At 36.4% G+C, this 14,385-nt stretch overlaps 1 protein-coding gene across 1 annotated transcript in view; it reads left to right on the top strand.

Annotated features, from left to right (window-relative positions):
• Positions 1-14,385, top strand: part of SNTG2 (syntrophin gamma 2) — a 234,876-nt gene that overhangs the window by 108,636 nt on the left and 111,855 nt on the right. The window contains exons 3-4 of the mRNA XM_071547809.1: positions 10,931-10,987; positions 11,075-11,132. Coding sequence (XP_071403910.1) covers positions 10,931-10,987; positions 11,075-11,132 — 115 coding nt within the window. The remainder of the gene's footprint in view (positions 1-10,930; positions 10,988-11,074; positions 11,133-14,385) is intronic.

The following is a 14,385-nucleotide window of genomic DNA, read 5'->3' as shown; positions in this document are numbered from 1 at the left end:
TGTTCCAGCCTTTTCTACTATGTGCCTCAGTCTGCTGTTTGAAAATAATATGTGTTCATTAATATTTTCATGCAAACTGGCACAGAAATAAAAAATAGTACATTCAGAGTCTTTTACCAAATATGTCTCTTTATATCAATGAGTTTGGAGTGCTTCAAGCAGAATCTCCTTCTGAAATCCCCTTAGTACATTGTTCATTTAGATAGATAGATAGATGTAACCATTTTTCCTAATGAGAGATCCTTTACCACAAATGCCAGTGCTGGATGTTAACAACTTGGTAATAATGGCATACTGGGTAGGCATTGGCAGATGGATATAAAATTTGCTAAAATACAGCACTAGAAATATAAGTATGTGGTTGCCTTTTCAGGTTGCCCATTAAGCGAATACTGAGACATAAAAGGCCTATCCAGACTTTTCTGTTGAGTCATTGTGTTTTATAAGAATCTAGTAACATTTCTGTCAAGAGTTATCACATACTTTAATATGGATATTTGACCATATAGTTCTCCAAATTACATTTAAAAGTATCGTTTATTTTGAAACTAATAAAAGTATGGGAGGTTTTTTTGGCTGTAATATTCCTTATTGCTGTTATAAGCAGTATTGCACCTGTTACAAAGTAGTCTCTTCTCTATACAGTTGTTGACATGTTCTTTTCAATGGTGTCAGTGTCTTACATAGTTAAAATTTTATGTTGTATCTGCTTTTCAGTATATTCCCTGTCTGGCATCATTCATAGTTCTTGATATTTTAGGCCTTACCTGTTGAAAACCTGCAACAATAAAAGGTCTCAGAAAGACAGGAATAGTTCACATTGGTATCCTTCCAATCAGACATTTATTACTGGCAATCTATGTATCCTGTAGTTTCATGCAGGGTACTACTTCATCCTCTAATCTCCTCAAAACAGGAAACGAAACAGGCTTCCTATGTGGTGTGCTTCTGGAGGGTACATAATTGCTTTTGCATTCTAGCAGACCTGTAATGAGTGGTTATTACAGTATATACATTGAGTACTTTGGAAGCCATGAGAATAAGGAGTTTTAAGAAACTGTAGATACTGTTAAAGGATGGCATTAACAAAACAAAATGCTAATTAAAAAAGAAAAAAAAGTTAATTCCAGCTTTCCACTTCAGATTGATAATTAGTAAGACTGTCTAGAGTTTTTCTTTCTTGCTGAATGTCTTGGTTTGAGATAAGCAACTGCCAACCCCCCCAAGCACAGAGAGAAAAACCTCCCTCCTAACACCAGGGAAAGGGAGGAAAAGAGAGGGGAAAGAAAAAAAAAAAACACTTCAAACTGCATTTATACTAAATCTACATATATTTTTCACAGAAAGAAAGAGACAATTAGAAGAGAGTACAAATATACACTCACACAAGTCTACAACAACAAGTTCCCCACCTCAACTTCTTAACGAACACACAAATTCTACTGTCTTAACTACACATTACTTAAGAAGAAGCTTATTCCCCAGAGAGACAAACCCAAGCAGAAAGGAGAGACCCAGAACAACACATTTTACTTTCCTGAGGTACCCTGTGAGCCAGTGGTGGGCCTGGTCCTCTCCATCCCCCCTGGGACAGCAACGTGCGTCCTCCCAAGAGGAGGGCTGAGAAGTGACTGCCTTAACCACTCCCACACTGGTTCCTCCTTCCCTGGAGATGATGTCATAATGTGGTATGGAATACAAAGTTACTGGCTAGAAGAGGTCAGCTGTTAGCTCAGCCCAGCTCAAGTCAGCTGACAGCTTCGGCCTAATCCAAACTTCAGAGCCCAAATCTAGGCCCACCGAGGTGAACCCATAACACTGAAATAAAATTACACAGCCATCATACAATGAACTATAGAATTGTGGGGTTTGTTTTGATGTTTGGGGTTCTTTTTGTTTGGGGGGTGGTGGTTTGGGGAGGGGTTGTTGTATTGGGGGTTTTTTGTTTGCTTGTTTGTTCTGTTTTTTTGGGTTTTTTAAAGACTGATACAGATTTCTTTCTCACTTAACCCTAAATCCTTAAATAAGTCAGTCAGTCAGTCAGTCAGTCTGAAAAATTCTATTTAGCCTGCAGGAAACCAAAACGTTAAATAGGTTGTTTGTATATATGACTGAGACATAAACATTGGGTTTTCAGCTGTATATATGCATGACATTATCAGAAATGTCACAAAAAGATAGAGTGGGTTTTTTTTCCCCACAAATACTACAGTTCAGTTTTGGCAAGAAGTTTTGGAGTGGAATTTTCTTTGTTAGTTGCTTGCAAAGCTGGTGTGGTTTACTGTCCAAATTTCATAGTCATGAAATTTTTTTCTTCCTTAAGAAGTTCAGGACTGTTTCTGATCTAAAAATCTACTGAGCCCATCATTCTTTTTCTGAAAACAACTGTTAATGTTTTCCCTAGTAAAACCAAACAGGGCAGAAATATGATGCTTTTCTTAACACTTTTCCTGTCCCCAATTGCACAGTGCCTCCCTAAGCAAAATACAATTCTGTATTAGCTCTTAACAGATTTCTTTTTGCTATCATTGTCCAATATCCCCTTGAAACCACGTAGACTTTGAATGTGCAGAATTTTTTTCTTACTAAAGTCGTCTATCCATTACACAAAGAATCACCTCTTTTGGTTTGTTCTGGTCCTAGTTCCTAATAGGAACTAGGTATCCTAATACTATCATTTGTTGCATCCTAGTTTTTGCTCTGGAAAAGGCTGTAAAAACTTACTCACATTCATTGTCTTCTGTGCTAGTTACTGTAGCCTCTTGATCACCAGTCTGTCTCCTTTCCTGGATGAAGAGATATTGTCTATTCTGTTATTCCTTGTACAGGACCTATTTTTTGCTTCCATGATTCTTACTGTTCTTTTTTTGAACAGCTTTTAGCAGTTTCGGGTATCAAGGAACCAAAATGGTATACTGTTTTCAAGATGTGGCGAACTTTGGTTTTCTACAGATATAATGATGTTTTTTTCTTGGCCTCTGTTCTTTTAAAACCATAGAATCATTTAGGTTGGAAAAGACCTCCAAGATCAATGAGTCCAACCTTTGACTGAACACCACCATCAAGTAAGCCATAGCACTATGCCATGTCTGGTAATTTCTTGAACACTTCCAGGGATGGTGACTCCAACACCTCTCGAGGCAGCCTGTTCCAATGTTTAACCACCCTTTCAGTGAAAAAATTCTTCCTGATGTCCAACTTGAACCTCTCCTGGCACAACTTGAGGCTTTGTCTTCTTGTCTTATTGCTACTTGTCTGGGAGCAGAGGCTGACTGCCCCATCTGCTGCAGCCTCCTTCAGGTAGTTGTAAAGAGTGATAAGGTCTCCTCTGAGCCTCCTCTTCTTCAGGCTAAACAACCTCAGCTCCCTCAGTTATTCCTCATAGGACTTACTCTCCAGATCCTTCTCTGGCTTCTTTGCCCTTCTCTGGACATGTTCCAGCATCTCAATGTCTTTCTTGCAGTAAGAGCCCCATAACTGAACACAGGACTCGAGGTGTAGCCTCACCAGTGCCCAGTACAGAAGGATCACCACCAACTTGGCCGCACCAATTGTGCTGCTGGCCACACCAGTTATGATACAGGCCAGGATGCTTTTGACCTTCATCGCCACCTGGGCACACAGCTGGTTCACATTCAGCAGGCTGTTGAACAGTGCCCCCACGGTCCTTTTCCCCTGGGCAGCTTTCCAGCCATTTTTCCCAAGTCTGTAGTGCTGCATGAGGTTGTTGTGACCCAAATGCAGGACTCAGCGCTTCGCTTTATTGAACTTCATACCATTTGTCTTTGGCCCATTGATCCAGACACTTTTCAGCTGTAAAATAAAATTAGGTAGATCTTGCATACTATCCTCAAGACAAGGATAAGTACCGAGTCTAACCTTGTGAGTTCCATGAAGTGGTGACTGATAGAGACCTTGTTTTTATTGACTGCGTTATATCCTTTGTATATCTGTCCGATCCACCTGAGGTTAAGTCAGGGCTGTTACCACAATTGCATTTCTTATTCCTGTTGCCTCACGGTCTGTTTCAGTCATTGTTATGATTGTAGTTGAGTGGTCACTAGCAGAGACTCTATAACTGTATTTGGCTTGTATTTAGCCTGGAATCTGTTGTTTTACTGTCAGGGCAGATGTCCTATTAATTTTATTTCCTCAACTGTCCTGTCATTATAACTGTCTGCTGCCATAGTTCACTTAAAGCCTCTAGTTATTCCACTGTGTGATAGTTTAACCCAGGCTTGTTCCTGGTAACCAGATGTAACTAGGGAGGGGCATGTCTCCTAGGTATTCCTCACCCATTCATTCCCCTCCCATGGTATAAGAGACAGGAGATAAGTAGTTTAGTTCTCTTCAGTTTCTGGTGAGCGTGGAGGGCAGAAGGCCCTCTGCTGCTGCTCGGTCCCTTCTCAGAGCCACGCAGAACATCGGGGAAAGGGTGTGAGTGAGACCCCCCACATGAGAGAAAGGGGCTAGTTTTCTTCTAAGAGTGGTTGGTGGGATTGTGTTGTACTGGTTTACTTGGTGTGGGGGTGGGAGTGTTCTTTCGTACTCATTGTTTTTTTGTTTTGTCTTTTTTATCAGCCCCTGTTTTCCCCTTCCCTTTTCTCCTCCCCTTTCCGTTTTCCCTATTGTGGATGCAAATTGTACACATATAATTGTAGACATTTAGAGAATCTATCTGTATCTATCTGTATCTATCTCTATCTGTTGACTTGACTCAGCTTCTTTCAAGTCCTTTTTTATCCCTTTCCTCTTCCCAGCTTCGGTGAGCATGGGGAAAAGGAGGGGGCGGCTCAAGCTGGAGGCCAGGACAAAACCAAAACAGGTTTCAATTTTGGTGGAGAATGCGGACAACATATTTTGGTTTTTTTTTTGTTTTGGAAACAACTTCTGGGATACAGCCAGATTGTGAGCCCTCTCTACTTTGTGACCCATAAAAATAACGATTTCCAATGGGTTCCTGAACAACAGCAGACTTTCAGGTAGATCAAGCAAGAAATTTGCCTGCAATACCTAGGAGATAAGCCCGTCCCTAGTTACGTCTGGCTACCAGGAACAAGCCTGGGTGAAAATACCACATGCTGTTCGCCCTCATGTTGGCAAATGGCTCTGGTGTGAATCTCTTCCAAGATTGTGCAGCCTTATTCTGAGAGATACATACCTTCCTTTTTTGCTTATCTAGTCTAATTTAAATTTCTTGTAAAATTTCTATAAGTATTAAAGTTTTGCCTACCTCTCCGGAGTATTTATACCTCTGTTTAGTTCAGATTTAGTGAAATTTTGGTTTTGTTCTTAGCACTGTTTTACATTTCCTATTTGTATTATTCTCTTCCTAACCTGTCCTTCACTTCTAAATACAGAATATGTGTTTATATTCATAATTGAACTGTCATCCATAATTATACTTTCTTCTCTACCTGTCACCTTTTCCAGTCCTACAGTTTATTTGTAGCCTTGTTGAATTGTAAGTACCAGCAGCTTTGGTTCCTTTATGGTTCAGATGATGTCTGTGCTTTTGGTACTGGCTCTCTTTGTTTCAAGAAAGCCCACAGTTTCTGGTGATTGTAAATCCATCTTCCTTGAGCCATTTCTTTAAGAAGGAAAAAACCAACCAACCAAACAAAAAATCTTGCTTGTCTTCCCAGCCCTACAGAGACTACTGGAAGACTCTTAGAGAACATTAATCTAGAAGTCTGTGTCTCTAATTTGCTTTTTTCCTACTTAATTTTCATACCCAGGTCTTATTTCCTGTGTTTCTCTAAATTTTTGGTACAGATACAGACTGAACCTGCCTGGTGCTTCTTTGGTTAAGCAGAATTCCAGTGGGAGTTGCCACCATACATTTGTACAAGAGACTTAAATGTTTTTATTCTCTTAAACAATGTCAAAATCATAGATTTTTTTTTTCAAACTGCAAAGATGCAACTGTCCATCCATTACCAGTTCCCACCCCACACCCCACCACCACCCTACTCCTGCCTCCTGATTGGAATTTGGACTGTGACAGGAACTTGAGATAAGACTCTTGTCCAGCTCTGTCAGATCTAAGAAGAAGTAAACAAGGTTCAGGGTAGAAGTAAGTATCCACAAAGAAAGCTGAACTCAGCAGCTGTGTTAAGAAGCAGCTCTAGCTGGACTCAGCAGGTGACAGAAGGGTTTTTGGTCTGTGATGGCAAAATCTCTCCACACAAAACAGAAGGAAAAAATCCCCACCTTTGGGAGGAGCACATATACTTGGGACATTCATGTGAGAGGCAGCTGAGAAGGGTCATAAAACATCAAAGACCTCCAAAGTGCACTATCCCCCCCGGCCCAACTCATTCCTGAGGCCTTCTACTAAGGACTGCACATGATCCAAGTGAGGCAACGCATCCAGACTGTGTCAGAAGAGACCGCGAAGCTCTCTGTATCTATTTTGGACAATTTCAGTTACAGTTCTCTTAAGCAATGCCTCAGACCAAATGAGGAGATGGCCTGTGTCATGTAGTGTCCTAGTGAGGCAGTTTGAATGGTGGTCATAATCTTTTCAAGAAAAGAAACCTTAATTGTGTGAACAGGAGTTTTACTGTGTGCTTTGCTGGAGAAAATCCTCCAGCCTGCTTTATTTTAGCATGGTTTGAAAGACTGGAGTTGTAAGACAAATAGTCTGTTCTTTGACTCAAAGAGGTGAAAAATTTTTTTGTGAATTGCAAGAAGGGAAGAAAGAAAGCAAAGAAAGGTCCTGAGAAGAGAATGTAGAACTGCAACAGGATAAGTTAGAGGGAACACAGAGAAGAGATCAAATAAAAGAATACTATTTAATATATCTCCCTATAAAACCTGAAGTTGAATTCAGTAGTGTCTTGCTTTCAGTAGTTATCTAATTCTGAATCTCGTCTAAATTACCCACAGAGTTTTCTCCCTTAATCACCCAAAGATTTTGTTTGTTTGTTTCTCCAGTACTGAGCATCTTATTTTGATTTTAAAGGTCCAAATGAAGTGGAACTAGCCTATAGTGAACCGTGTGAATTTGTGGGTTTTCCCCAAGAAGTGTTTTTAATTTCCACCTTTAAAATAAATTTTCAAAGTCAAGTAGTAGAAAGTTAGAAATAAACAGGCTGTTATCTCTTCACTCTTGGCTTTGTGTTGTCTTTTGTATTGGAAGATATTTGCAAAATGAGTTCAGGTGTTACAAGAAGAAAAATGTAGTCTAAGTATCCAGTAGTGAATGATCCTTCCCCTTAAACAGAAGTGCAATATAATCTTAGATGTGTCATGTACTTTAACTCCTAATTAACACTGTTGATAAGGCATTAGGTGCATCACATCTTCTGTTATAAATTACAATGTGATAAAATGCTGCACATTTACAGCTGAGGCTGAAGCTGGTCAAGAAGATACTTTGAGCAGATAAAGTTCACACAAGTACTTTTTAAAAAGCACATTTAGACATTTCAGATCACTAAAACAGATTAATAGCCCCAAAATCTCTGTGTGCCTCCAGTTTTGTTCTGTAGAATGAGGATGTTTGTGTCAGGCTATGAAACTGATTTCATTTATGCCAATGTCCCTACATATTGCATTGTTTACTAGCATTAAAAATACCATAAGCATTTTAGTAATGCTGCATTTAGAACTAAACTAAATTTACATTCATGAAATAATATGATCCTCCTTTAAATAAAAATTTAAAAAAAGAAGTATCTCTATACCATAAGGTCTCAAGACCTTAAGTTTTTTAAAAATCCAGCTACGGTGTATCATATTGCAAAAGTTTAAAATCTTGTATTATGTCTATAACCTGAATGTGTCTGTTTTCCTCTACAACTCATTGACATTTCCACTCTATCTGTCTGTAAGATTTAGTCATTTGCTGCCATTTGCTTTACAACTGTTCTTGATTATCCCTGAAAAGTTCTTAAATAAAGCTAAATATATTTAACTCCTGGCATCTGTTACATTAGTACACAGATCTCTCAAGCTATTTGCATTCCTGTGGCTCTTGCCTGCTACCTCTCCAATTTCTTTGCATCAACAAAATTATTATCAGAATGAACTGTTTTATTTAAAGTTGTGCATATATTGCCAGATACCAAAATAATTTATGGTCTCTATGCTCCTTCTTAATACTCTTCCAATGATGTAGAATTGCACTAGTGATTTTATCAGTGCAGGAAAGTGGGGTTTTCTCATACTCAGCATGAATCCTGTTCTTTTGCAAGATCTTATTTTGTCAGATACAGTGCTTTTCTTTATTTGTTTGAGCTGTTTTCCTTGTTACCAGGATGACCTTAAATGCTTTATGCTTGGAACCTGTCCTGCTCATAATTACTTTATCACAAGTGTTGTCCCTTATACACACAAAATTGCAAGTAATTCAGATACTATTTTAGATCACCACTGCACAAGAAGCATTTCCACTAAATAAGTAGATTTATCTCAATTACATTTTGTGTTGGAATCTTTTATCTAGCAAATTTATATGTGACACTGTATTATTCTGAATAGTTTGGGTTTTTTTAATCAACTTTTTGTGGGGTGTCAGACCACTTCTTTACAAGAGATATTATAATAGTCCTACTCTGTCATCAAGACTGGAAATTGTAGAGCAAGTATTCATGTAATTTGAAAGGTATTTTCCATAACACTTTTCTCCTTTAAAATTGTTTCTCTTTAAATCCTTATGGCTTACTACTATTCCATAAAGGTGTACATGGTTCATTGCCAGATTTTTATGCTCATCTGACCTTAGAGCATTGTAATATAATAAAAATACATGGTTCTATTTATGTTTTCAATGTTGACCAAATATTAGCTTCCTTTACAGATTCTGGAATTGTAGACTGATCAATTATTTTAAATTCAAAATCAATAATAAAAATCTGCCTATACAAAGTGAAATGCGTTTGATCTTGTATGGCTGCTATTCATAGTTGTAGCAAATTATATATTGTTATGGAATTAAAATGAGTTTGTGTAAATGATACTGCTTATGATGCTTGATCCTGCTCAGCTTTTGACATTTTACTTTGTAATTTTAACATCTTGAAAAGAAAGTTTTTGCATTTTTAAATGTAGCTCTTACTAAAAAACTGTTCTTTAGGAAATGTTTAAGTACATGTTTTATATTTTCTTTTAATAGGAATATTTGAAGCTGTAATAAGCAATGCTATGAAGAATCAAAATAAAAATATCAATATTATTACAATATGGAAATAGATTGTTTCATAGGTCTACCTAACAACCATTTAAAAATGCATGTTAGTTGTAGTTGAACATGTAAGATGCCAACTTACACGTTAATACAAGTAATAACTTGCTTTTATTTTTTATGCAATGGCTAAACCTATCCATGTAGCAGTTTTCTATTTGTTTTCTGACCTTGCTAAAGCAAACTATACTGTTGAAATACTTATTCCAGCTTCTCCTTGTGATAGGATATATTAGGGTAATACATTTTCAGAGTGTAAGCATAGGTGGAGTAAAACATGAACTATGTAAGCAGACAGCAGTTATGTCCTATGAAACTACTCTTTGGAATGAGTCACTACGTTTAAAGTTAGGGATGTGTTCCAATTCAGATCAGATCTGAACTTTGTCAGTTAGCATGACAATTTTGATCAAAAGCTTTGATGCAGTTCCAAATGAAGAAAAGAACCTATACAACTATTTGAACTAGCACAGATTTAAATGACATTGAATATAATATAATATATATATTATATATATGTATTATATATATATAATAATTATATTATAATATAATCTGAAATTGAATGATATAAACCTTTAGATAGGTTAAGGTACCATGTGTCATAATGCAAGAGTTTTAATTTTTTTTCCATTTTTGGCACAGACTAGTGTAGTACAGTATTAATGGGAAGAGAATGTTAATGGGAAAAGAAGCAATTTTGAACATGTGTGAAACTACTACTAACTTTTTTAATATATGAATTGCTTTCACTGTCCAGAAATGAAACTGAAATTTATGATTTATTGTGTGTCACTTTCCCCTGAGTCAATATGAACATATGTCTACCTAGGTGAATGTTACAAAAAAAAGAAAAGTTACATATATTAAAATAACTTGTTAATATATGGTTATGATTTTTACTACTGAAATAAAAAATATATACATTTATCTGAATAAGTGAAATAATAAAATACCCAATCAATAAGTATACATATAGAAGTAATCTTATATATATAACTTCTGATGTACAGAAAGATTTAAAAAAAACTTATATATTCAGGAATTACTGTCGAGATGACATTCTATCCAGTTCTGTGCAGCATGTTCCAAAAAAAGTTCCTGTCAAGTGTATAATTATTGTCAACAGATGAAGAGCTATTATATTGTCAGGCACCATGAGTTACACACTGTTGAAATGTCAAATTCAACATACTGTTAAATATATGATAGGTTTCTCTAGAAAAATATTGATAAATGTTTCTCTTCTTTATGCACCTAAATATGGAAATGCATTTGAAGCAGACTATCACTAAAAGTCTTTCAGGATATGGCGGGGGTGGGAGAAGGGGCGGGCAGGGAAAGGTATAGATCTAGAAATACAAATTAGAAAACATTGGTATTTTTGATTGAAAAATTAGAATCAATATCATGCATACATGATAGCTATGAAAATGCAGTTCTCAGAGCTCTTCATATAGTTTTTCCATGTCAAGAAATCACTCTTCAGGAAAAAATATCACTTTAGGAATAGAAAAACTTACTAACAGTCTGCATACACAAGTCCTGCTCTCTGTGGTGAGGAATTAAGTGTCTATGAATCAATGTTGAATGATACTTCAGAACTGAACTTGATCATTCAGATTCTAAGCTACCTTTGAGATTAATTTTAAAAAGTAAATGAGAGCCTAGGAACATCTTCTATGCTCGTTCAGATATTGTATTTTCACATAAATTTATTTTTTCTACAATTTTTTAAAGCACAGAACTGTTACACTTCGTAGACAACCAGTTGGTGGCTTGGGATTAAGCATAAAGGTATGGGTAACTTCTTGTTTCTTTTTTTAATTTTTGGTATGGCCACTTCAGTCTTGAGATCTCATGGTTAATATGCCTCTCTTACAGGGTGGTGCCGAGCACAAAGTGCCTGTTGTCATATCGAAAATATTTAAAGACCAAGCAGGTAACTTATGTGATTTACTTATATAGTACTGTCGTAAGTAGTAGTTCGAGGAATTGCTTTTTTACTGCAGAAACAAAACTATGGCACAGGAAATCTGCTGAGGTTCTTAACCTGAATAATGCAGAGAATACAAAAAACACAACCTAAATATATTTTTCCCCACACAGTTATTCACTGCTATATGGAATGACTAATTTGCCTACATACCAGCAGAGAGTGATTTGTAATGTTTATTATGGTGAAGATAACACAAGATCTAAATTAGTGGAGTCTATCCTAGTTAAATATTACACTGACATTTATCTAGGAAAATGAACCTTTGGGAGATTGTCAGACCTCAGACTTGGCAACTTGGAGAGCCGGTCTGGAAAACAGACACTCTTCAGTAAGGAAATCTAGAACCATTGCACTTGATTGGGAAGAGCCTTGCAACATGAACTGAGGTTCTTAGCTGACCAAAAGCAAAGTCTCTTCTCTGGTGGACACGGACATGGACATTAGTTTGTTCTTTTCCTTTCTGGGGCATTCTTTTACATATTTGAAAATTTGTTGTCTTTCTGTGAAAAACTTCTATGTGTTTCCTCTCTTCCCTGGAATAAATCTACCCATTTCATGTAACCTTTACTTGAAAAAAAGACAGCATGCTGCACTGTGAACCTCAGTGCATGTCCTGCTCAAGGACTCAAAACCACTCATCAGGCTCTTTTCCTGCTTTGTCGCAATGGAGATTAAGCATATTTGCATGGCACCACGTTTAGCCTCATGCTTTACTTGGCCACAGACTGTGCTGGTTTTTTCCCCTCTGCATTTTCTTCAAGGGGCCCTTATTTTACTTGAAATGTAATACCCAAGCTTGATAACCCATTTTCATCTCATACCTTGTGAATATTGAATAGATTGGCTATGCCAGTATCCTGTTAGAAACACTGCTTCAAGTCTCCTGGGTACAATACTTAAATATTTCAGTATAATGATTCATTTTATAATATCATTTCTGCAGTGAGGAAGAGAAGGTGTTTTTATGTCAATTGTGTTACTCTACATGAATCAGTAATAGGCTTCTTAAATACACACTGTAATAAACCATACCAATAAAAGAAATGCATAATAATAATAAAATTAATATAAACATTCAAGTGTAAGGAAAGTAATTCAGGAAATTAATCACCAACAAGGAAAGCTATCTCTTAGGGCATAGTACTTTTAGTTAAGGTTAGTAGTGAGCTTGTATATAGAATACTTACATTGAGTGGTTGTACATTGTGAGTAGGTTTTCTTGTACTGCGTTTATTTCTAAAGCGACAAGTGTAACAACAATTTTATGGGGTCATCTGTTTACCCCAAATTTGAAAATGTCTCCTCAGTCAATACTTGTTTTAAGATCTTGTAACATTTTGTCTGAGGAAACTCCAAACTGGGTAATGGTTGTAAACAGAGGGAGTGCTGTACTACAGCAAGCCCGCAGGAAATGTTCCTGGCTGGATCAGTGAATGGCATGAAGACACTGACACGTGGCAAGGTGTGAAGGAAATAGTCTATGTAGTATCAGTTTCTCTACTGGCATGAAGAACAGAATCTCAGGCTTGCTTTCAGTGCTGGGGTTGGTTCTGGTGTAATCCTGAGGTGCCTTCCAGTCTCAGTGATTCTGTGATTCATTTAGTGCTGCAGATGCTAAAGATCAGAGATATGTGATAAAAATGCTTTTTGTGGCATGTGGCACATCCTGCACTCCCATTCTGGTTACTGAATATCTCTGCAACAGAAAGTAGCATGAAATTTTTTGTTTGTTTCTTCCAGAAAATGAATATTTATTAAAAAAATCAATGGATTTTCAGCAAATTTTGAAAGTAAAAATCTTTCTTATCCTGTAAATTTTTTTCTTTATCTTATTTCACAATTCTTAAAGGGTTGCTGTTATTCAGTATAGGAGGAAGACAATAACAAAGGCTATTCACAACATTACTTTTCTAGTATAATATTTAGCTGGTAATTAACAGTAAGTAAAAGAATAGCTTGAAATTCAACCCACAGGTGACCTTGAGAGACTATTTCTAGTGTAAGATTCTAGTGCTTTAATGCAAGAACATAACAATTTGGTAATATTATTCAAGAGAAAATAAGAAGTGTTCTAAAAATATGTGCATTCTTTCTCCATATATATGTATATATGAATGCACAGATTTGCAAACCAAAATATAGATGTATTTTGATATAAAAGGATATCTGGCAAATTATTTATGTTAAATATAACAACACAAAGTGTCAAAGCATGAGGGAGAGATAAGAAATTTTGAAGTGAGCATGTGTATAATCATGATGTCGATAAATCACCAATGGATTTCATCACACAAGGTACTAATAATAGTGGAAGTGATAAGCTGGCTTCAAAAGTGGCTTTGAGTTAAGCAATGAAATTAGTCTCTGCTTGAGGCAAATACAGTGAAATTTAAAAAAAGAAAAAATGTAGTATCATGCAGTAACATTTGAAAATGCATTTTTTACCTGATAAAAAAGCAATTTCTCAGCAGGGATTTTACTAGTTTGGGTCCTTGAGTAAAATTCCTGAACTTATGTAGGTAAAATTCTCCTTAATGACTAATGAACTGATATCCTAAAATGACTGATAATTTGCAATACTTGTGAAACTTAATGCCTGCTATGTGACAACACTGTAAAATTATGCTTTCAACCTTATTTTGTTTGGATACAGTACTATTTTTAGTTTCAAAGCTAGAAGTGCAATAGAATAAATTTGTTGCTTCCTTTTTAGATCTCTATAACCTTTGTGCTATCCTAAGTAATTAGTCAGCTATCTGCGTAGTGTTTAGTTTTTTCAAATATAGAAGTGATTTTCTTGGTGTTGACCTAAGCATCAGCTGACAGCACTTGCACTTCAAATTTTTATAAAGGATGAACATTTCAATTGGATTTCATTTCATTATTCAACACAAGCACTTCTGTAGCAACAGTGTTAACAAATACTGTTCTCACAGTTTTGACTTCTCAGCCGTGATCACTGCATTTATAAATTTCAAAGTAAGTTATTCTGGACCACTCTTGAGTAAGGCTTGTTTGTTCAAACAAGTTCACTGAAACATGCACAGAAACTCATTTCAAGAGCATAACTTTACATTTCTGAAAAACAAGATTAAGTGCTGGAGACCAATGTCCAGTGTACTGTAAATCATTGCAAAGAACGCCCTGTATTTCTCCTGAGCGTGTCCTCCTCAATGGCATTAAGATTTGCTAATGC

The sequence above is a fragment of the Pithys albifrons genome, chromosome 2 (genome assembly GCF_047495875.1).
Source record: "Pithys albifrons albifrons isolate INPA30051 chromosome 2, PitAlb_v1, whole genome shotgun sequence".
Classification (NCBI taxonomy): domain Eukaryota; kingdom Metazoa; phylum Chordata; class Aves; order Passeriformes; family Thamnophilidae; genus Pithys; species Pithys albifrons.
Note: the sequence above shows the minus strand (reverse complement) of the source record. Positions and strands in the feature narration are given on the sequence as shown.